At 31.1% G+C, this 24514-nt stretch overlaps 7 protein-coding genes across 7 annotated transcripts, besides 3 other annotated features; 4 read left to right on the top strand and 3 right to left on the bottom strand.

Annotated features, from left to right (window-relative positions):
- Positions 1 to 466: 466 nt before the first annotated feature.
- On the top strand, positions 467 to 2632 carry TVAGG3_0781700 (RNA binding; the record flags this gene model as incomplete). Its single annotated transcript, XM_001309091.2, has 1 exon — positions 487 to 2556. The coding sequence occupies one exon, from the start codon at positions 487 to 489 to the stop codon at positions 2554 to 2556; it is 2070 nt and encodes a 689-aa protein (XP_001309092.1).
- Positions 2633 to 3491: 859 nt separating this feature from the next.
- TVAGG3_0781710 lies at positions 3492 to 5852 on the top strand (the record flags this gene model as incomplete). Its single annotated transcript, XM_001309092.2, has 1 exon — positions 3526 to 5715. One exon carries the CDS (start codon positions 3526 to 3528, stop codon positions 5713 to 5715), a length of 2190 nt encoding a protein of 729 aa, XP_001309093.1.
- Positions 5853 to 7176: 1324 nt separating this feature from the next.
- Positions 7177 to 8285: a mobile genetic element.
- Positions 8286 to 13619: a mobile genetic element.
- Positions 9149 to 9670, bottom strand: TVAGG3_0781740 (MULE transposase domain-containing protein; the record flags this gene model as incomplete). Its single annotated transcript, XM_051246357.1, has 1 exon — positions 9149 to 9670. One exon carries the CDS (start codon positions 9668 to 9670, stop codon positions 9149 to 9151), a length of 522 nt encoding a protein of 173 aa, XP_051081832.1.
- TVAGG3_0781750 (MULE transposase domain-containing protein) lies at positions 10779 to 11401 on the bottom strand (the record flags this gene model as incomplete). The annotated part of the gene is made up of 1 exon (XM_001309094.2): positions 10779 to 11401. A coding segment is annotated over one exon (623 nt), but the record flags the coding sequence as incomplete, so codon positions are not given.
- Positions 11736 to 12842, top strand: TVAGG3_0781760 (histidine kinase family; the record flags this gene model as incomplete). The annotated part of the gene is made up of 1 exon (XM_051246358.1): positions 11736 to 12842. One exon carries the CDS (start codon positions 11736 to 11738, stop codon positions 12840 to 12842), a length of 1107 nt encoding a protein of 368 aa, XP_051081833.1.
- Positions 13620 to 14056: a mobile genetic element.
- A 20-nt stretch (positions 14057 to 14076) lies between these two features.
- On the top strand, positions 14077 to 15282 carry TVAGG3_0781780 (uncharacterized protein; the record flags this gene model as incomplete). The annotated part of the gene is made up of 1 exon (XM_001309095.1): positions 14077 to 15282. One exon carries the CDS (start codon positions 14077 to 14079, stop codon positions 15280 to 15282), a length of 1206 nt encoding a protein of 401 aa, XP_001309096.1.
- A 2493-nt stretch (positions 15283 to 17775) lies between these two features.
- Positions 17776 to 21228, bottom strand: TVAGG3_0781790 (protein kinase protein; the record flags this gene model as incomplete). Its single annotated transcript, XM_001309096.1, has 1 exon — positions 18045 to 21224. One exon carries the CDS (start codon positions 21222 to 21224, stop codon positions 18045 to 18047), a length of 3180 nt encoding a protein of 1059 aa, XP_001309097.1.
- Between the last annotated feature and the right edge of the window lie 3286 nt (positions 21229 to 24514).

Here is a 24514-nt window from a genome sequence, read left to right on the forward strand (position 1 = left end):
AATCTACATAAATCTATTGAGTTTAGATCCGAACACATTAGTGCTGGATAAAATATATGGACATATGAAACGTATTTACATAATGTCCAACAGTATTGAATTTCAAATTGTTGATCTAGTATAATGACATAAGGTATTACACAACGAAGGACCATAATTCAATATGAAACTACTAACTCTTGTACGAAAGAAGGAATATCAATCCTTTTCAAGAAAAATCTTTCGACATTTCTAAATATAAGGAAAAATTATTAAAGATCTTGACGATATTATCTGCAATAATTTCAATACTTTAGCATATAAGTCAAAATCTGATCTTTGATAATTCACGTCAAATTGACGATAAATCAAAATCTTGCTTCAGGAAGATAAGATTTTTTCATGAAATTTTAATGAAATTATATTATTTTAGAGCGTCTCTAACCTTTTTATATTTTCTATAGCCGTGGTCTTAAAATTGAGAAGAATTGATTTGGCCACTTTCAGATGAGTATGAACGGAGCAGAATCCAACAACAAAACAACGATCTACGTAAGCGATCTCCCACTCGAGACAACACAAGATTTTATTCACCAGATTTTCAGAGATTACGGAAACATCACTCAGTGCGAATTAAAGCCACGTAAACCAGGAGCTAAATCAATCGGTGCTTTTGTTACGTTCGAAAACCATGAGCAGGCTAGCAAGGCAATTGAAGAATGCAACTACATGCGCATCAACGACAGCGTCCTTCGTATTCAATGGCAGATGATTAACCCATACCTCCATGACAATCAATCCAATCTTGTCATCAAGGATCTTCCGCCAAAGGTCGAGGAAGCCAGCCTTAATCAACACTTCCGCAAGTACGGCGAGGTCCTCTCATGCAGAATCATCAAGAAGTTCAATGGCAAGAATATCGGCTATGTTCAATTTGCCAGAGTCGAAGATGCCAATCGTGCTCTTGATGACCTCCAAAATGCTTTGATTGAAGGTCAACCAATCTATGTCGACAAGTTCATTCCACATGAAGACCGCGCCGACATTCCTGTTCAGCTCCCACACCAGGCCATCCACATTAGCCATCAGGATGCAAGCTTCTTAACAGATGATAAGATCAAACAGACATTCTCTAAGTTCGGCTCAATCTTAGAAGTATTCAACATCGAAAACTATGTTATCGCATACTTCGCTGATACAGCTGGCCCAGCCAAGATCATTCAGGATGGAGAGATCACACAGAAGGGCTACACAGTTTCTGTTCGCGTTCCAAACCATATCACAATGAGAGTCCGCCAGATCATCGACTCCCGTTGCGTCTTCCTTGCTGACCTTACAACAACAAATAACCAGGCCATCAGAGACCATCTTTCAAAGGCCGGCAAGCTTGTTACATTCGAAATCCAGGAGAAGTCCCCATCACAGCTTCTCGCTTCAGCTCAGTACGAATCCGAGGAGACAAGAACAAAGGCCATCGAAACTCTCGATAGAACAACATTCGAAGGCCAAGAGACACCAATCCGTGTTCTCCCATACAAGGCTCGTTCTCTTGCTCGCCAGCAGCCAACAGCAGGCCTCTTAATGCTTGATGAGATCGAATATAACACAACATACCTTGATCTCCGCAAGAAGTACTCTCAATACGGTGAAGTCATCACAGTTTCCATCTGCCCAACCCCACAGGCAACACTTGTTGGCTTCGTCCTCTTCATGAAGTACGAAGATGCACAGAAGGCAAAGGCAGAGTCCAAGAACGCATTCCTCTTCCCACCAGTTGTCAGCTCCCAGGTTTTGAACTGCTTCTACTCAGCACCAAAGGCCAAGAACAACCTTCTCTTCGCATTCAACCTTCCAGCCGACAAAACACAGGAAGCCATCCTCACCCAGTTCACACAGATCGGCGGCTCCCTCAACTTCATCAAGACAGTCCAGACAGAAACAGGTCGCCACGCTTTGATTCAGTATCGCGATGACGCCGGCCTTATTCCAGCCATCAAGTACCTTAAGGAGAAGAATATCAACTACCAGATCTACACAATGAACACACTCTTCAAGTCATCAATCATGCTCTACAAGGTTGAAATGCCAAATGATTACAACGGCAGATTCCTCTTCTTCAACAACCTCCCAGAGAACTACTCTTCTGGCCAGATCTACAATATCCTCACAGAAAAGGGTTTCGCTGTCGAAGCAGTCAACATGGCTTATAACTTCGAAACATTCGAAGCATGCACACGCGCTTCAGTTCTTTTCAAGACAGTTGAGTCAGCTTATAGCTGCTTCTCCAACTATACAGTTCTTACAGAATTCCCAGAAATTACAGTCCAGGCATTTACAAACTCCGCCTTATCTTCTCAGCAACCAATCGCTCAGGCAGTTCCTCAGGTCCAGCCAATGAGAAGACAGGAAATCAAGAGACCACGCCAATACCTCACAGATAAGACAAAGGAGAGAACAGATATCTCCGATGAGCTTAAGAATAAGATCTTAGAGAAGATTCCAAAGCTTTCTATCATCCAGGTTAATGAATTCTCACACGACGAGAACAAGTGGAATGAATACATTAAGACTATTTAGAGTAAAATAATTTTGATATCCTCATTTAAAAAAATTTTTTTTTTCTGATATTTACGTATACATCATTCAAAATTTCTCAAGTTTACACGGAATGATTTTTAAATTCCAAATTTTTCTTAAATTCATTTAAAATCTTATTCTATTATTAATTACCATTAGAAAAATCGATGTTTTAAAGAATGATGTTAATAAACGGACAAAAATTTCGGAATTGTTTGAGTTAAAGGTTTCCAATTCGCATACAAGAATAGAATATTATGGTCATTTATCTTACATACCATAGAGTATCTGTCAAAATTATGCAAAATTTATTGAAATTTCGTGGTGATTGTTTGACTCTTTTAGTGTCAGGACCAAAAGTCCGTTACCTTTTTAATCGTTTCATATAATGCAACCATAATCAACGAGCCAAATGATCTGATTTTAGCAACCAAGGTTTCAGATCAGATTTAGCTATCTTGGAGAGTACCCCCGATCCATCATGACATACCAAAAACCAAAATTTGTGATAAAATCGAACAATTTTGCTTTCATGTCCTCCGTGGATAATTCTATCGTTACAAAATTTGAGTGAATTAGCGTTTCTTAAAAATTCTAATAATAATGTGCAGTGATCTTAGTACAGAAAACTCTCGGTAAAATTTTTGGTTCACAGGCAATCGACTTTTGAAAGTTAAATAATCGGCTTGAATACAAAATTTGAATACAATGATTTTAGTACCTCATATTTCCCTCTGTGCTTACTTTTTGGCTTCCCTGCTCTCCTATACTGCCGCAGAGCTATAGCATGCTAATGTGCCCCGTATTATGAGCTGTTTAAACTACAAGATCCGAAGAAACGCGCCAAATGTGAACTCAAAAATTATGATATCAGAAATTTTTGTGAGCGAAAAATTTGAGAGGTTCACTTAATTTTTTTTTTCCTTCGATTTTTCTATCCTTTTTCTATTTCATAGTTGCAGAATTAATATGTCTAATTTAAGTAATAGCCAAGATTCCGCAGCCGTGAAAAAGAATTCGATCCAGAGCCTCATGAGTTCTCCGGAGCATCCCGCTTCTCAGAACTCAGGAGCTCCATCTGCACCGATAATTCGAAAAGTTTCGAACCCAACAAAAACAGTCGTGCCACATCCGGTAGTCCGAATAAATCCAGCAATCGTAAGACAAATCAAACCTTCGCCTGAAATAAGTAAACCGCCGTTACCAATGCCAGCCATTCCAAGGATCGACTTGGTCCCTCCTTCAATACCAGCAGTACCGATTAAACCAGTCCCATACGTTATTCCGAAAACCTCATCAATTCCAGACATGTCTAATATTCCAATTCCACAACCATCTCCTCAGCCGCGAATCATGCCAACACCTATTCCTTATATCTCACAACAACATCAACCACTTCCTCCTCAGCCAATTCCAATCCCATCAACTTATTATCCTTATCAAACTCCACAACCATATCCACAGCCATATTTGCCACCAACACAGCCCCAATACTACCAGCAACTAAGAGCGCCTATCCCGCACCCCGTAATTTCTATTCCAAAAGTAAATCAACACTCAATTCAACCACCGGAACCCGTGTTCTTCAACGATAAGAGATCTGGGCGCTACGGCATCAGATGCGTTTGTGGTGAAAGTAGGAACGATGGCCTCCTTATCCAATGCGATTCTTGCGAATTTTGGTTACATGCGAAATGTGTGAACATCGCAAGGATATCGGACAACGAGTCCTTCTACTGTCCATTCTGTAGAGGCCAGCGCATTAAATGCAAATGCAAAAATAACAAAAATTATACAGATCCAATCGTTCAATGCACGAATTGCAAATTCTGGGTCCACAAACGTTGCGAAAATTTATACTACGGTTTCTGCCCTCATGACTTCGTTTGCTCGAACTGCCAGCCTGATAAAACTTACACAATTCCTTTTAATAAATTAAATCCGGAAGATTTGAAGTTACAGTCTGATATTATCGTATCAGATATAAACAGGCAGGAAATAGTATCAAATATAGTTGAAGGAAGGTTCCACGATGAAATTCAGCAAGATTTATCAAATTCAGAGATAAGTTTTTGCAATTTAATCTCGAAATACTTCACAGAATACGCTTCTCTCCTTTTCGATAGAATAAGAGGCTTCTGGGCTTGTTTCGTCGATACTTTTTCTTCAATATTTAATGTAGACAAAAAACTTGTTATGAGAGCTATCGATGTATTAGCGAACAAGCTTATATACAATACAAGCTCTAAAACATCATATCAGCCGGTGAAATTCTTCGAAATGAGTGATGAAATTCAATTATCTTCGAGTACATCATTAATTCGAATAGAAAAACCACAACACCAGACAGAATTGATCATTACTGATGACGATTCAGTGATATCTAATGAATTAATCGAAGATGGAGCTTTTATTATGGAATTATCTGGTTTCTTGATGCATATGGACGAAGTCCGCTGCGAGAATGGAATTCCTATATCATGTATTACAGTTACAACTGATGATACTTCCGTTCTCGACGTATCGAATTCCGCATTTCCACAAGCAGCCCTAATCAGGCGCTCTTTCCACTTCAATTGTGTTGTAAAGCTCGTAAGGATTGGCGGCAACGTCAGAGCGGCCCTTTACGGAGTTAAACCGACTGGGCCATTATCTGAAGAAAAAGGAAGACGCGGACCATCGATACAGCCAGGGCAAGAACTGGTGCTTCCCCTAGATGGATACATTCCATTCGATACACAAAAAATCGAATGGAAGGATAAGAAAGCTCGTCCAAAGACAAATTCTGATTCCTTTAAGGCCCCGAACCCACGATCTCCTAATTCCAACTCAGATAAAGCATCGTATACAGGTTCTTCATCTAATTCTTCCGCAAAATCTACGATTCAGTCCAGAAGACATCATTCGGAGTCTTCATCTCGTAGTTCTTCGCCTCCTCCGCCAAAAGAGAAGAAGAAGAAACAAAACAAGAGCCAGGAGAGGAGAAAGAGCGCAAACGGAGAAGAAGAAGTTCAACTTTCACTTTTAAGTGGATTTTTATACGACATAATACCCCCTATTCCATTCATTTTATTGCCTGACCAGGAGGCCGTGGAGCAGTACAATGAGAAGAAATCATCATCTTCAAAGAAAAAGTCTTTGAAATACTCAGATTATTAATTTTTATTTTGTTTTTAAGCCCAATTTCATTATTTATTATATTTGTTTGTTTGAAGAATGAGGGCGATGATATATAGATATTTATTTAATAAAAAACGTTCATGCAATTCGGTATTTTTGTTTTTTTTTATTAGTATGACTATGAAACAACATTATAAGAACTATATATGCAGAATTTGAACAATAGACATTCTCACAGTTCGATATTTCAAAGAAAGTCGCACAATTGATATCAATGTTTTTCTTTTTATATATTATAGTGAGAGATAATTATCATTATAAGAACTATATATGCAGAATTTGAACAATAGATATTCTCACAGTTCGATATTTCAAAGAAAGTCGCACAATTGATATCAATGTTTTTCTTTTTATATATTATAGTGAGAGATAATTATCATTATAAGAACAAGACAAGCAGAATTTGAACAATAGATATTCACACAGTTCGATATTTCAAAGAAAGTCGCACAATTGATATCAATGTTTTTCTTTTTATATATTATAATGAGAGATAATTATCATTATAAGAACTAGACAAGCAGAATTTGAACAATAGACATTCTCACAGTTCGATATTTCAAAGAAAGTCGCACAATTGATATCAATGTTTTTCTTTTTATATATTATAATGAGAGATAATTATCATTATAAGAACTAGACAAGCAGAATTTGAACAATAGACATTCTCACAGTTCGATATTTCAAAGAAAGTCGCACAATTGATATCAATGTTTTTCTTTTTATATATTATAATGAGAGATAATTATCATTATAAGAACTAGACAAGCAGAATTTGAGCAGTATATACTCATGTAATTCGGCATTTGATAAATAAAAGTAGATCTTGATATCTTTGTTGATTTTTTTAATGTGAGTGACTGTAAAATATCTCTGGAGTGAAAAAAGAAGCAGTAGTTGAGCTAAAAAATACTCACTCAAATCAGTATTTTTAAAGAACAACTGTACATTTGTTATTTTATTTTACTAGTAAACATATCTAATTGATATAATATTACATAAATACTATTTGAACCAAGATGATTTTCTTATAGAATGCCTATTCTAATTTAAAATTTCCTCGATCATCGATCAATATTCTCGTAAAAATTTAGGATTTGAATTGAACTAATTATTAATTGAATTCTATTCACACAAATTATTAAAAGTATTAAATATTTATACATGATTTTATACGAGAGAGGGTCAAAGTTGCTATTTGTCACTTTTCCACAAGAATATAATGGGAAAAAAGTTTGATCAAAAAAAAACACCATTTCTCACCACTATGTTCGTTTGAGTGTAACTAAACAATTGTCTCAATTGAAAAATAATTTATTCAGGAATTTGATTTTGGAGAAAAATCAGTTTTTTTAGAAATTTCATTCAGATTAGTTTTATTATAATTTTCTAGAGTGTTTTCCATATTGAAGAAAAAAATTGACAACGTTAGATTTTTTTGGCAAACCCAAATTTTAGCTAAAAGTGACAGGGAAAAAAAACGTTTAGTATTAAAAAAAAGACCGATGAGAGCTTCGTTCGAAATATAGAGGGAACTGAGAATGCGCAACCATTCTCAGGGAATATTGGATGCTATTCCCGTTCCCTCTGTATGGAAAATTGAGGTTTTCAAAGGGAGTTAAAATAATATCAAATTTATACTAATTTACTTCAAAATACAAAAGTATTTGACAGCTAAAATTAGTTACTTTAGCAAGCCTATCAATACCCTTTTACGATTATTGTTACTTTTTCGAAATAAAAGTAAAAACAAATTTATACTAATTTACTTCAAAATACAAAAGTATTTGACAGCTAAAATTAGTTACTTTAGCAAGCCTATCAATACCCTTTTACGATTATTGTTACTTTTTCGAAATAAAAGTAAAAACAAATTTATACTAATTTACTTCAAAATACAAAAGTATTTGACAGCTAAAATTAGTTACTTTAGCAAGCCTATCAATACCCTTTTACGATTATTGTTACTTTTTCGAAATAAAAGTAAAAACAAATTTATACTAATTTACTTCAAAATACAAAAGTATTTGACAGCTAAAATTAGTTACTTTAGCAAGCCTATCAATACCCTTTTACGATTATTGTTACTTTTTCGAAATAAAAGTAAAAACAAATTTATACTAATTTACTTCAAAATACAAAAGTATTTGACAGCTAAAATTAGTTACTTTAGCAAGCCTATCAATACCCTTTTACGATTATTGTTACTTTTTCGAAATAAAAGTAAAAACAAATTTATACTAATTTACTTCAAAATACAAAAGTATTTGACAGCTAAAATTAGTTACTTTAGCAAGCCTATCAATACCCTTTTACGATTATTGTTACTTTTTCGAAATAAAATAAATTTATTATCAAAAACCTTTTTTTTTCTTAGTAAAAATAAAAATGTTATTTTATATCAAGTTTTTATTCATAAATTTTTATAATGTTGTATAAATTTCATTAAAATTTACGTACATATTAAGGTACTTATCTTCTACATATATAATCTTCATTAGATATATACATGATAAATAAAATTCATAAAACATTAAAAATCAAAAAATGGGCGCGTAAAGGGTTGGCGTCCTAAGGCGTCCTGATGTAAACTATTCAATTTTTGAGAAGTTTACACCATAATTGAATAGTTTATGGCGTCCTGAGAGGAGATTTCAATGGGTATGGCGTCCTAAAAAAATAGAAGAAAATGATTTTTTCTCGATTTTTCTAGAAATTGAATTTTTTAAAAAAGAAAAAAATCAAAACGTATACATTCAAGAAAGACTATAAATGAAGATTTTTTTATTTTTTTTCATTCTAAAACATCTTTTTTTGGATAATTTTTTTTAAATAAATATGTAAGAAAGATTGAAGAAAAAGTAAATTTACTTTCAGAAAATTCGTTTTACATGATGTAAGACCCATAACAACTATAAATATTCAATTATTTAAAATAAAAAAAGAAAAACAGATTAAATGTATCTCACATCAAAATCCATTGACCTAAGGATGTTAAGTTTCTGTTTTTAAAAGTTGATATTTTTTTTTTAATTTTAAGAAAATTAATAGCATGTTATTAGACAATAGGAGTGTAATGATATTGACTAAACAGAAATGAGAGAATAGAGATATAATTTTGATAAGCAATATTGCAAACAAATTCTGAAGTAAAATCGCGATCAATAATTGAAAATTACGATCATGTACTGAAAAATGACGATCGAATTGAATGAATAGAATTATATCTAAGAAAAAATAAATTGTATTTAGAAGATGAACAAAGAAAGGTGTATGCTAAAAATCATTTAACAATAAATGGAAATAAAACGAAATTGTTAAAAGAAAAAAATGAAAATTGTTAAATAATATATTATTTTTTAGTCATAAGAATAAAAATATAGTAGTTATAAAAGGAATTAGACTTCATATATCAATTCTTTTTCTCTGTAGATGTGGAACGTTTGCTTTTCGATCTCTTTCGATGAACTTGAAAATATAAGTTATTATCGCTGAGAATCCTTTCCGAAATAGGAGCTTTACGTTTAGGAGGATTGTCGGATGAATTTTGTTTTTTATTGTTTGATTTTGTTGTTATGGAAGATTTTTTCTTATTTTTTTCAGAATTTTGCTTGCTATTAACTGAAACTTGTTTTGACGGCCCAACAATAGCATTTGTAGTAGGAAGAATTCCCAATAACGAGCGCATTTTCGATAATTGTTTTTCAATATGATCAAGAAGGTCCAGCTTATGTTCTAGATTACTAGACATTTGATTTGTAGAAGGATGGTTTTGATTTTCTGGTTCTAAATCTGTAGAGTCTGCAATATTTGAATTTTCGGAGCGAATTGGAGCATCTGAACCTTGATTTGTATCGGCTTGCTCAAAATTAGTTTGAATTGGAGTGGATGAATTAAAATCTGGATGATTTAATGTTTCATTAAATAATGCCATAATTTTTTCTCTTTTTTCATTAATAAACTTAGTGATCATTGTATCTTTATCTGTTAGATCGATCGATTTGAGTATATCTGCATCATGAACTGGAATATTTTCGAACAATGAACTCGATTCTATGGAACCATATGGAGAAATCTCGTTCTGAGCCAAAGAAAGATCACTTACGTTGTATTGTTTGATAGAAAAAATTGTTTTCTCAAGTTCTTTTTGAAAGCAGTCAAGAATATAATTTTTGTAGCTATCAGTGATAACGGTTTTTATATGGCGCTCGATCTTCTGGTTATTTTTGATGGCGTTATATTTATCTAATTGGATTTGAGATATCTTCTTAATAGCTTCATAAATGTTTGGATGTTTTAACGAAGAAAATTCTGAATGCATACTCTCGAGGCAATCATTAGTGAATATTGCAGTTGCATTATTATATTGAGATATTAAATTGTAGTGCGGCAACCAAACTTTGTTGAAATAATCAATATAATCTTTGATCGAATCAACTTTATTTTGATTAATTATATGCATTGTAAGTACAAATTCTTCATGAGACATGAATGGAGTAATAGAATATAGCTTAAATAAAGAATTTTGTAAAGTATTGAAATTTTTTGTATAAAGTGCTACAAGTTTCCTGTGTAAAGCTTGTTTGAAATGAAATAGGCATCCAATTATACGGACTTTAGGGAAAATTTGTTGAAGTGCCTCTATCATTCCCTTTTCAAAATCACAATGAATTTGAATTAGCTTTGAAAATTGAATACCCTTGACAGTAAAAATATATTCAAATGCCTTCTTATAAGATTCAAATGTGCGGTTTTTCATGAATATAAATAAAAGTGGTAGATATTGATTTGTTGAAGGTTCACAAATCATAATTGTTAGCATCTGTCCTTTTTGAAAATGTTTTGGTGTAATTTTAAAAGTTCCATCGCAAAATAAATCTGTGGCTTCTTTTGCAAATTGAATTGCCTTCTCAAAACCAAAAAACATCGTCTCACAATTTGCTTGAAAATCATGGCCAATGAAAAACTGCTCGCCATTTATTAAACAAAAATTAGCAATTTCATCGTCTGTAATTTTTTCTCCAACAGAAAATTTTCTGGACTTATTATAAACTTCCCTGACCAATGAATCTTTAATTAATGGGTTTTCATCAGTACCAACAGCAAGTTCTGTCATAAATTTTTTAATCTGCTGAAAAGTGCCGTTGTCTTCAGAAAATTTTGCCATTGCCTTATTGTATATTTCTGTCAGAGTCATTGATTTATGAAGATCATTTTTTTCATTTTGTAACTTTTTAAATTGTCTGCATTCGGGTATATGTTCCTTTTGTAAATCTTCGGAAACTGAACTGTTCTCAATTTTAACTAAATAACGTGCTTGACAAGAATGATCGATGCAACGGTAGTAACGTTCAATATTATTTGAATTAATAATATTTGTATGATCATGCGAATAAAGCATATCTTTGCGAACAATTGTATCAGGATATTTTCCAGTAACTGCGGGAATATTTTTAACTGCAATATAACTAAAATATCTTCTGACAGCTTTAGATTCATTTTCGGCGTATTTAATATTAAAATATTGAAGAACTTGTTTGATTATATTCGTTTTTTCATCTCTCGATGTTGATTTTTGGTATTTATCAGATTGTTCCCTGATAAATATTTTATTTTCGTCTGTAAAGTTTGCTCTTTTTTGATTAAATATAGATGATTTTCCCATTAAAAAATGAAATGATGCAAAATTTACGAAAACCGTTCGAAAATTGAATCAAAAATGAAAAGTAATACTTAAATGAGGAATTCTTTGAGATATTGGTCTTAGATTGAATGTAGCGTCATTCTTATATAGAATATATATTCATATCATCGGAAATATGATAAAAAGCATATAATAAATGTCAAAAAAGTGAACAAATAAGCAAAGATATTTTTTAAAAAACAATGAAAAGTAATACTTAAATGAGGAATTCTTTGAGATATTGGTCTTAGATTGAATGTAGCGTCACAAATTTCACAAATATAATTTACTATACAATTTTATTCATTTTTTTAAAATGGCTGACGACAGTCTGTATCAACTAACTCAACTAGTCAAGCATAATGATTATTCTTCGGATTCATTAAATCAACTTTATCAATGCATAAGTACAATGACAGAAAGATCAATTGGATGCTTGAATTGGGATAAATTTTTCAAAAAAATCACAGTGACTGATGAAGTTCTTTTACATTTTTTAGCATCCGTTTTAAACATTGAAAAGATATCAGAATGTTTCAAGGATTCTATTTTTTATCACAATATTAATCTTGAAAAATTCAGTAATTTAACTGAAACAGAACAACAAACAATTTTAAATTCCTACAAAGCGGATAAATTTACATATTACATAATGTGCTCACAAATTGTAAAATCAAACTGGAACAATTTATCCCAAACTTTAGTTAATATTGCAAATCAATATTTGCCATTTTTAGATGAAGAAAAGCAAATATATATATTTACTGAAATAACTGGCAATTATCAAAATTTTGAAATTTCAGTTGCAAACTTGTTACTTTTTTATGAAAACAATGAAGAAAAATTAAGCAACTGTTTTAATTTAACATTGTTCCAGCAAATTTATTCCAAAAATGGAATCGAGCAAATGATATTTTTTGCTGCAAATACAATTTGTTGCAATAACACTTCTATCAATTTTTACAATCTCCTTGAAATTGAAGAAATGAATCCATTTGATTTTTTTTATTTCTCAATTCAATATAAAGAGATATTAAATTGCGATGATTTTCCAAAAGTTACAGAAGTAATCACAGGTTTAATCTCAGCTTCAAATATTAATGCTATTATGCGAATTTGCCAAAAAATTTTGGATAAAATTACATTTTATAAATGTAATTATTGCCATATTACCTCAATATGGAATTTTATCACAAATGCAGCAATAATTCTTCCTGATGAAGATTTATTAATCAAATTATTAAAATTCATAGAAAAAACAGAAAAAGCAACAGATGAATTATTCGAACCGGAGAATGATTTGGGTTTCTATGAATATTTAAATTCGATTTTCTCAGATATTACATCTGCGAGAAATAAGCAATTTCTCTTGGAATTTCTAAATACCCATGAAGATGACTTCACTTATGATCAAACATTGTGAGGTCATTTTTGATCAACAAATTAATTGAAATTCCGATCAAAAAAAATTCACAAATTGGATCAAAAAAATCGAATCTCAAGTTAAAAATAAAAAATTTCTACATTTTTATCAAATTTAGATTTTTTTTTTCAAATCATGCGAATTGATTGAATAATTGCATATTTTATCCCATGCATCTAGAAGTATGTGTAATATTTTTGCTTTCATCAAGAAATTGTCGAATTTGATCTTAATTTTTTTTGAAAAATATACTTTTAGAAAAAGAAATAGTGATTGAATAGCTGCCCATGCTGTAAAAAGGTTATTTTTACAAGTAAAAAAAATTGTTATTTTTCGAGCAAGTCGAGGCTTTTTTACCATCTTATTTTTGAAAAATTTACGAAAAATTATATCTGAAAAAACGCTTCATTTTGATATCTTACAATGATAAAATACCAATGTTGCTGGGATATAATAGCTACACCTGGACATCTACTACATTAATGCGTATGACAGGTAAAGTTGATTTCAAAAGTATAGCCTGGAAAGATTACAATAAATCAACGATAATTCAAAAAAATTTCTTATAAGTTAACATAATAAAAATTTAATTTTTATATTTCTTGTAGTATACTTAAGTATATAATATATTTAAATCTTAGAATGAAAATTCGGGACGCCCTAGCTATTCAATTTTCCCTTAGGACGCCCATAAACCTCTCAAAAATGTGATGTAAATATCACAATTTTGAGAAATTTACACTAGGACGCCTTAGGACGCCAACCCCCTTTTTTACCTCAAAAAATTAGATGAACCTTGGCAATTAAACTTTATTAAATAATAGTTGTTTATAAATTATATTATATTATTATTTAATATTATTTTGATAATGAAGATTTTATTTTGCAAAAATATAAACGAAATTTTTTACCTTATGAACTTTTGATGGAAATATGCAAATTTAAAATAATAAAGAAAGCCGCGAGCGAAGCGATCGGCTTAGTTCGAAGATTTTGATTCAAATCTTTGCTGATCTGTAATTCGCGGAAGCCGCGAGCGAATCGAGCGGCTTAGGTCTAAGATTTTGATTCAAATCTTTGCTTATATTCCTTAAATTCTTTATGAAACTCGCAACAGTTCCATAAAAAATTTTAAATTCTAAACTGTCGAAATTACCGATCGGTAATCACACCCTTCACGGGTGTGTCACTTTTAGCTAAAATTACCCCTACTCGATTTTTTTAGCTTTTGGAGATGTTAATCTTAATAGCATTGTTTGGATTGATTTCTGTAGTTAGTGCTTTTACTAGATTAACATATACTTCCGAATTTTTAAAGATTGCACATAAAACAATAAAAGTTTTAATTTCATTATTAAATACTAACAAAGATTTCACACTCATCCATTTAAAATTATTTAATTCGCTTAAGTTAAATACAGTCACTATCCAATATGCACAAGTTCTTGAAAGGTTTTCAGTAAACCAAATCGAAACGGGAATTAATATTTTCGATACAACATTCATGAGCTGCCAAGCGTCAAATGATCCAAATAACGCAAATGGCGGTGGAATATATGTAAATAGCTTACACATTCCCTATTCTACGTTAACGATGCGCCACGTTTGTTTCCACAACTGCCATGCAGCAGGAAGTGGTGGTTGCACATATGTACTCGTAAATATACTTCTACAATCTTACGTTTTAGCAAAAAATTCATACGCACTTTCAAACCAAGCATTCTCTTTATATTCTACATTCGGAAGTATCAATTATACGACAGCCTGCGAATGTGGCATACAACCATCAAAATACGAAGTCCAGAATACTGTTGGAATTGGAGGAGGGTTCTCCAGCTTCAATCTCAACAACATATCAAATAATAAATTCGATGGCCCATCATGTATCATCAATATTTACTGCCAGGATGGCTTTAACGCATCAGAATGCATTTTTTCAAAAAACGAAGGAATCAGCGGAATTTCGTGTGATAACATTAATCGGAAGATCTTTATCTTTGACTCATATATTTACCAAAACCACTTCCAAAACGGCACAACTATTTGCTCAAAATGTCCAACAATCTTTGATAGGTGCTGGATTGAAGTTTACGAAGATGAAATTGTCGATCATAATACAGAAGAACTTGTTATGTTTCTTAGTTGCATCTTCAATGCTAAAGAAGAAGAAGTCGGAAAATTCATCAAAAGTTCACAATTAATTAACTGCAAATTCAATTCACATAATCTCCCAGTTATCTTTTATATCCCAAGAAAGTGTTGGGATAGAATTGATGATGCAAAACCAGCTCAAAAAGTCAATAAAATCAAACTTCGCCATTATTTGCTATCATTCTTTGCATTTGTCACTGGTGCATGCATCGTATCTATTGTCCAATTTATTTTGGTCAATAAACGTGCTAAAGAAAGACGAATTCGCGTTTTTCGTCAAGTTGTTTAATTTTCTTTGTTTTTTTGTTCATATATGCCTAAATTATGTTTGTTTTTATTCTTTATTATAATGCAAAACGAATATTTTATTCTTTATCTCATAATCAAAATCAAACACATTATTATGAGATAATACTATTGAAATAAATGTTAACATTGATTCTGTAAATGGTAAGAAATATAATGAAATCATTTATTATAAGACTTGACATAAGATTTAACTCATCATGATAGTTAATCATCTTCTGCAGTATTTAGGTATTTAAAAGTTATGTGCCTATCAACATGACTTTTTACATCATAAAAAGATGAATGATGCCATTTTTGCAGAAGTCCATTATCAATGAACTGTATATCATAAGAAATGATAAGATTGTATTTATTTGTAATAGCAAGATATACTGTTCTGAACTCGGACAAAGTATCAGCTACAAGAATGAGAAACTACTGATTCAGTTTCAGTTGTTCTATTTTCTCAATTCCGAAACAATTGTTTTTGATAAAGTTGAATTTTCTTTCATAACAATATCTTAAGTATGGATATTATTATAGTCAGATTGCAGTGAGTACACCATATAAAAATATAACTTGTGTAAAAAAGATGTAATCTTATATTTACGGGTTAGATATTAAAACAACAAAAAACTCACCAATGATGTCATCTCTATAGAAACATTCTTTCAATGAACACTTGATATCTTTGGTATTAGTATTTAAAAATATAAAGAATAAATCACAAAGATATGCATGATAAATATCTAGAGAGTTATATTTAGATGTCTTCTGATTATTTTCATTTCTATCATATATAGATTCATAAATTGTTAAATTATCATAGAAAGAATTTATAACAGTGAAAGAAGAGAGATCATAACAATACAATGTATATCCATTTCCAAAATTTCCTAACAATGAGCATCCATTTAATGTTGCATCGCCATATACAGCTACAATCCCACAACCTCGTAAACAAAAATTATTCAAAATATTACAATATTCAACCTTAAAATTACCATTATATAAGCCAATTATAGAAGATGTTGAAGCGTTATTACTTTCAATGGTAGAATAATTCAGATTCTGATATTTTGAATCTCCGAAGCATAATCCTGCATCATTTGAAGCAATATTTTTACTTATATTTGTAGATGAAATTCTCATATTTGCACATTTATGATTGAAAAGATTTGAACTGCTTGAATTACCACAATCACATGCAGAACTTTCATCTACAAAGTTTAAACAGTCTGATGTAAAATTTTTCAAATTACAAATTGAATGATGACCTTCAGAAGAAGCAGAACATTTATACGAACAAAATCTATGTTGAACAATAGAGCACTCACATTTTTCGATATATACAGCAGCTCCTTTTTCCGAATTACAGCTATCAAAGAAACACCCAGAATGCAGGATTTTAGCATAAGTTGAATTAATATTAATAACAGATGCAATATAATGTCGAAACATACATTGGAACAGGAATACTTCATTATTTGAAAGAGAAAATTGTGGATTTTTCGTATTAGTAATATTGTTTTTGTATTCTCCTTCAAAATATAAGTTCCAGACATCTTTGGGAGCGAAATCCTTATGGACGATCCAACTATGTTCATACGATTCAATTTGCAGGGAGCTTATCTTTTTGTTTGCCCAAATCGGGCATTCAAAAAATTCATGTCACGTTTTTGAACTCAATTTTTTGATCCGAATGGATATCGTTTTTGGTTATTACGATTACTTGATACATATCAAGATTAATTGGTATTAAAAATTGGAATGTATATTTTCCATGTTGAAGTAGTTTTTCATAGATCCAAAATGCATTGAAAAGCATCGTATGTTTTTATATTCAATGTTTACATATCATAATAATGAATAGCCTACGAATAGTGCTATTGCAATTAAAGCTACTTCTCACTGAACACTTGATATTCTTTTTTATATTCATGATATTGATGCACATTGGATACAAAGCAGGGCACATAAATGCGTAATTTTTACTTATATTCGTAGATGAAAATCTAATTTTCCCAGCATAATGGTTAAAATTTTCATATCCTCGCAAAGCACCACATTCACATGCAGAACTTTCTTCCACATAATTTAAGCATTCAGTATTTAAATTTCCCAAATGACAACGAGAATGTTGTCCAGAATATCCAACAGAACAGTTATGGAAACAAAATCTATGCTGAATAATAGAACATTCAGCACCATTAATATAAGAAGAGGCGCCATACATTTCAGAATGGCAACTATCAAAAAAACATTCAGAGTGCAAGATTTTTGCGCTAGTTTTTCTAAAATTAATAACTGTATCAATATGGTAACAAAATATGCATTCAAACACGAACAATTCATTGTTTGAAAGAAAAAGATTAGGATTGTATTCATTATTAATAATGTTATTGAATTCATATTCAAAATATAAGTTCCAGACATCTTTTTGAGCATTGTCCTTATGAAAAATTCCAAATAAGTTCATATTATTAAGTGGTTTTAAAGAAATTCTTTTGATTGCCCCAAATGGGCAATCAATAAATTTGTGCAGTTTTTTTATTTCAAAATCTCACAGCAATTTTTTGAGATGTTAAATCTCACTTAACAGGAATTTGATATAGACTCATTGAATTTATTGCAAGACTATGATAAACGAGCTTCATAAGACATTAGATTTGAAACAAACATCATTTAGTAAATATTTTTATTCCGTGAAGTTAAAACAACAATCTATATATTAATAAAAAACAAAATTAATAAAAAATAGAGTTAAGATGACAAATATAAAGATAAATATTTGACATTAGATTCAATTTTCGAGTGTAAATCAGAGAAGTTAATCATTTGTCCTCCTGCTGATTTGAAGAATTCTAAAACAGATGAATCTTTCAACATGTCTTTGACATCATAAAGAGATGACAAAGTATTAATGATTGTAATTGATTGAGCCAATATTTCTGGATATTGCATTTCAGGTTGTGAAATTGTGTCCAATAGACAATAAACTAATATTCTGGAGAAACTCTTAACAACAGACAAATCAATAGCATTGAACAAATCTAATACATAAAGAACAATCAAAGGATCTTCTTTCGGACTGATAAATGGCAAGATATTATGTTGCAAATCTGATGCTTGAAATGCTTCAGGAGATGATCTCGCAATCGCAATCATTGTTTGCAAAACTGTTGGTTTAGAGTTCATAGAATCAACTAAATCTTGCATCAAACATGAAACAATTAACGATGCCTGTGGAACTTTGATAGAAAACTTTGCCATGTTGATTAAAATAGTCATACAAAGACTTAAATCTGTACAATTAGGAGATAAAAAGTATTGTACATATATAGGTAAAATTCCGAAATCAGAAATAACAGCATTACCTGTTTTATGAGTACTTAATGATCCAATGACTCTCAATGCACAATTTGCGTAATTCAAGTCATTCAAAGCATTTATTAACAGTTTTAGTGCTCCTTCTGTGATCAATGGTGTTTCCTTTGTGAACTCTTCTGATTGGAAAAGTGCAGAAAAGATCATTAATCTTTGTAATTCGTGTCCTTTCATTTGCAAAATGTCATTTAAAATAGGATGTTTCGAAATCATGTGAGGAACATTAGGAGAAGTACTTAATACATAGAACATCATTAATGCGGAATCTTGTGCACATTCCATATTCAATAAATGCTCTAAATCATCGAAAACAGTTTGATCTTCAACAATTTTATCAATGTCACTTTTCTTCATCATTGTCAATATTTTTGCAATTACAGAATGAGTTCTTGGCGATTTCAAGAAAGCCCTGAACAATATCTGTATGTGTTCAGCTCCTACCCTGTCAACAATGAATGTTTGGAACTCAGCGGGAATAACAAAAATTCCACTCAAAAGTGAAATGAAAAGTGACGAATCTTTCAAATCTTCCAAAATCACAGGAACAATTTGTACAATTGCGTTTACAGTTTCTTGGCTCCTGATGTTTTCTATAGAAGACTTATTCAAGAATTCGGATATTTCTGTATGATATTTCTTAGTTGTTTCTGTTCCGAACTTAGATAACAATCTTATAGCAAGAAATCCTGATTCTTGATCATTACTATTAAAAGATTTAATCGATTCTTCAATGAAGAAATCGAATTTTGATAATAATCTTTCAGGAACTTTAAGAATAAACTTAATAGCATAACAAAGTTGTTCTTCATTCAAAGTCTTGATCGTTTCTATTGCTTTGTCAACATATTTATCATACATGTCATCAGATAAAAGATGAGAAGCAAGAAGAAGTCTTCTTTCCGGATGTTCTGAATCGGAATCATATGAATCAAGTATTTCTTCGCCAATTAAGAAATCTCGTGTTTCATTACTCATGTCTTTTGTAATGAAATCAACAACAGAACATAAATTTTTGTTCGATGGATTATGTAAAACAGAAGAAATGTATTTCAAGTTCAAAGGAGGTTCATCGGATTCCGCTTTCAACATCTGCGGATTTGTTATTGGCTCTTTATCATTGAAAGTGATCATTCCTGTCTCAAACAATTTGACAATCTCTTTAAATTGTGGTCTTTCTGATGGATTCGCGGCCCAACAATTAACAATCAGTCTTCTGAGGCCATCTGTTATATTTTTAGGTATCTTTAATCTCAAACCTCTGTGAACTACGTGATCTATGATCTCTGCTTGCGTTTTTTCTCGGAAAGGAATTAAATTCGTCGCCATTTCCCATAAAATTACACCATATGAGTAAACATCAACGAGTTCATTGTACTTTTTGTGTCCTAGGACTTCTGGGGCTGTATAATTTGGTGTTCCGACACTTCCTGTTAATTCTTTTGATTTCGGAGTAATTACACCACAAAGACCGAAGTCTGCGATGATTGCTGCATCGTGGTTGTCAAGAAGTATATTAAGAGTCTTTAAATCTCGATGGACAACGCCTTGTGAGTGTAAATGTTCTAATCCTTTTGCCATTTGATAGGCGAGCCTTGTTTTCTGCATAGTTGTAAGAGGCTTGCCTTGTGGCCTATGTAATCTATCGAATAATGATTGTCCTGGACAGAATCGAGTGATAATTTGATATGGTCGACGATTGTAGATTCCTGTAAGCTCAATAACGTGGCGATGCTTTAGTTTCGACATAACCATGATTTCTGAGAACAGAGAGCTAAGACCTCCGGTTGTAATTTTGTCAGGCTTAATTTCTTTCACGGCCATGTATTCGCCTGTTGAGTAGCGAGTGCCTAAAAATACTGTACCAAAACCACCGTTGCCAATTTTAGTCTCTATTTTCATATCGTCTGGTGTAATGTTGATATCTTTAAATTGATCAAGAGCTTCTTCTAATTTGTCAGTAATAGAAGTACTTTCAATAGGACTACTCGGAGTATCTTTCGGTACCGTGGTATGACGACGCTTTTTCGGAAGATCTTGTCGAATAGAATATAATCTTTCTTCAATTAACTGCATGATGTCTACCGCATTGGTAGCACTTAATGAATTGGAACGCATGTCTAATAGCTGATCTTTATAAAATGATAAATCGGATATTTTGTTGGCAAGATTTTGGTTTTCGTTATAGCCAATTATTGTTTCTGTATCAAATTCGAGCATTCCACACATTTCATTTAGCAACTTACGAATCTTTTCAATATCATCCATAACTTGCGAGCATTTTTTAGTTATCAAGATTTCTTTCCATTTCGGCCCAGTAAGTGCAATCAAGTCATTAACTTGATTCATCGTAAGACAATAACGCCCAAGAACACGTTGGGATATCTTATTATCGCCGCTTTTCTTTAGGTTTTGCATTCCATTTAAAAACGATTTTATATGTTGCAACAAATATGCAATGGAAGCACGAAACATAACGCATCCTTGAGCATTTGTAAATACTTCTGTTGTTACTTGTACACATTGTTGAAATAAAGCTTCTTGTTCATTGTCTTCCATCTTTAATTTGAATTCAAGAATTTTTGTCAAATCAATGATTTTTTGTTCTTATTCAGAAATAGAAATTCCGTATAGTTGCGTTGTCTCTAAAAGAACTTTCACGCGATTGAAAAAAATTGAGAGCAAAAACAAAAGTAAAGACGAGTTAAAGTAAAAATTGCATATCAAAAACACATATATGGAAAAATCGATTTAAACTAAGGGTTTCGTTTTGCGAAAAAAACGTACAATACGCAATTTCGCTAAAAAAACATTGAGCTAGCAATTTCGACCTTTGACTCCACTCAAGACGTCACTTTTTTTAATTTTGCGGTATCATATTTTTGGAAAATCTTTATGAATATTATATAAAAAGTCTCTTTAATATCTATATTTCATATTTTTATCGATTTTTAAAGTTTTTGCGAAAAGTATTCAATTATTTTTGCTATTTGGTCGGGTAAATGTCGGATTTGCGACATTTTCTGATATGATATTCAGATTCTACGTTGATAATAATGCTTATAGAACCCTCTTGCTATTGTGTCAAAATTGCGAAACCGATAGCAAAAATATCTCGCAATATCAAAATTGAGATATTGAGTGAATTATGCATTATAGAGATTAAAAATCTGATTTGTGAAAACATCTCATCAGTTTCTAGCTAATTCAAAAATCTTTACTATCTTATTCGATTAAAATGAAAAGGGAATAGTTTCATTATGCTTTAAATGACAGCCTTATGATATAATCATAGTTTTCGCTCAATATGCAGCATTTTTTTCGAAATCTATGGTCAATATCCTAAATACTGATTGCTTTGCATTCATATCTCTTACATTTTCTATACCCACATCACTATTCATTGCTATTCCTATCTTTTTCATTTTTGTTTGTTTCTCATAATTTCTCAAAAAACACGATAACTTGATATTTGTAAAGATCATACTTTATAACGTAAATAAGAACTTGACCTATTAAGAAAAGCAGTAATGAAAAGAAAATCTGAAATTCATAAAAATTACAAGTTTCTGATGACAATTAGCTTAATTAAACCAGGTACAAGATTATATAATTGTATTTTCTATCCAATTATCCATATAATATCTTATCCAGAAAAAATAACTTGATAGTAGTAGGATATGAAGGGTTGTGTGACTTTTTTTGTAAACGTAAGAATTCATGCAATATCGAGCGATTTTGTATCATTTTTTTTAACATATGAAGTAAAAAATGTATGATTCTGACGGTTTTTATTCTTACGTTTTTGAATAAATCAAGATTTAAAAAATTTTCAAAATTGTAAGACATTTACACTCAGCCCATACATAATGAAATAAAAAATAAATCATTAAAAAATTAACATTAATTTTAAAATAATTTTTTTTATCTTTTATAAAAGAAGCTATATATAGATGATGTCAGATATTCCGCGATTAATTAAACATTGTTTAAATCCTGAATGGAATCAATGGAGTCATAATCAAAGACCTCATATACGAGTAAAAGAAATTAGAAATCATTATTTTCATGAATAAAAGATTCACTACCATAATGAAATAAAAAAATAAAAAAATTTTTAAAAAATAAACTTTAAAAATTCATGTCTCAGAATCAACATTGAACTTTAAGAAACTAATGATTATTTGAATTTATGAAATCAATTATTTGATTCATTCTTTCTTCAATCTCTTCTATTCTTTTTGTTAAATCATCAATTTTCATTAATGAGGTGATTCTTGATTGAGGAATAGATTTCAAACTAACCACCCCCTTTATTTTTGAAATTTTGAATCCATCAACTTTAAACATTTTATTCAATTTACATGTTGTCAATTCTTCAAATAATTTTTTATTATTAGCATAATAGTCATTAAATTCTTCAACAGATGAAAAAATTTTTATTTCAGTAATTGGTTTAACAACGTTTATTTTTTGTTGAACATTTTCACTTTCATTTATTTCTTCCTCCTCTGTTTCATTTATTTTTAAAATCGGTTTCATTTATCATTAAATAAAAATTAGAATATAAGTGATGAAATATATTTTTTTAATTAATATTAAATCAGAAATGGCGGCAGGATTCTTTAAAAAAATATGGGATGGAATTAAGAAAGCTGCGGGTTGGGTTTATAAAAAGATTATTAAACCCGTTGCAAACTTTTTGGCACCAGTAGCGAAAACGGCAGGAACTATCATAGGTGGAGTATTAGGTACTAAAGCGGGTAATCCGGCGATGGGAGCACAAGCAGGTAACGCAATTGGTGGAATAGCTGAAGGAATACTTAATAAAATAGGAGGTAGATAGTGGAAAAATAAATAAATATTATTTTTATCTTAGTATCGGTTGTAGTCTTTGATAAACTTTTTCTCCTTTATTTAAAACTTCTCTTATTGGGGCAGCTTTTGGTGTTATTGATTCAGCAACGTCACTAATTGCTTCTTTATTCTTAAATATCCAATTTGCTCCCTTCTTCATTGTTTCCCAAACTTTATGCGCTCCTCTTTTTACTTTATCCCATAATTTTTTAAAGAATCCTGCAGCCATAGTTGATTATTTCATTAAAATTAAAAATTCATTTTCATCTTTTAATTTTGATTTTTTATTTATTAATAAATGACGACTAACTATTTGGTGCCAAACACTAAACCGATTAATGGAAATGTGTTTCATTCATTCGAAAAGATAAATGAAATATTCGCAAAGAATGACGGTAGAAGATATTATAGAGAACTTGAAAGTTCATGCTATGACTCTGATGCTCCATATTTTGATGATAAACAAACTCATTTAAGAATTACAAATCCAGCTCATGATGTGAATCAATTAGGTGACACATATATTAAACGCAAAGTTAAAGCAACTCTAGTTTCAAATAAAGCTTTCACATGTGATGCCGCTTTTAAATGCATGCGTTTATTCGTTGGTTACAAATCATCAAATCAAAGCTTTAAACAATTAGAAGTAGAAACTGAAAGAGGTGATGCCGGTTATCTTCAGATGGATTGCGCCCGTGAATCTTTCGCATTTGCAACATATAAACCAAAATCAGAAAGGAAAGTTAAAAAGTTTGTTCATTCGTTATATAATAATGTTCAAAAATATGATAACTCAGTATGTGGTAAATATATTGACCCTTCAGAAGTTTTCAAGAAAGCAAATGAAGAAGTTGATGTCACTTTTGATATGATTATTCCAGTAAATGATTTGTTAGCATTTCAGGCGTTCGATGATTATCCTAAATCATTTGGTGATATCATTCTTAAATATTATGTTTTCAGGGATACTTTAGTATTTTGTCAGGTTGACC

The sequence above is a fragment of the Trichomonas vaginalis genome, chromosome VI, assembly GCF_026262505.1.
Source record: "Trichomonas vaginalis G3 chromosome VI, whole genome shotgun sequence".
NCBI lineage: Eukaryota > Parabasalia > Trichomonadida > Trichomonadidae > Trichomonas > Trichomonas vaginalis.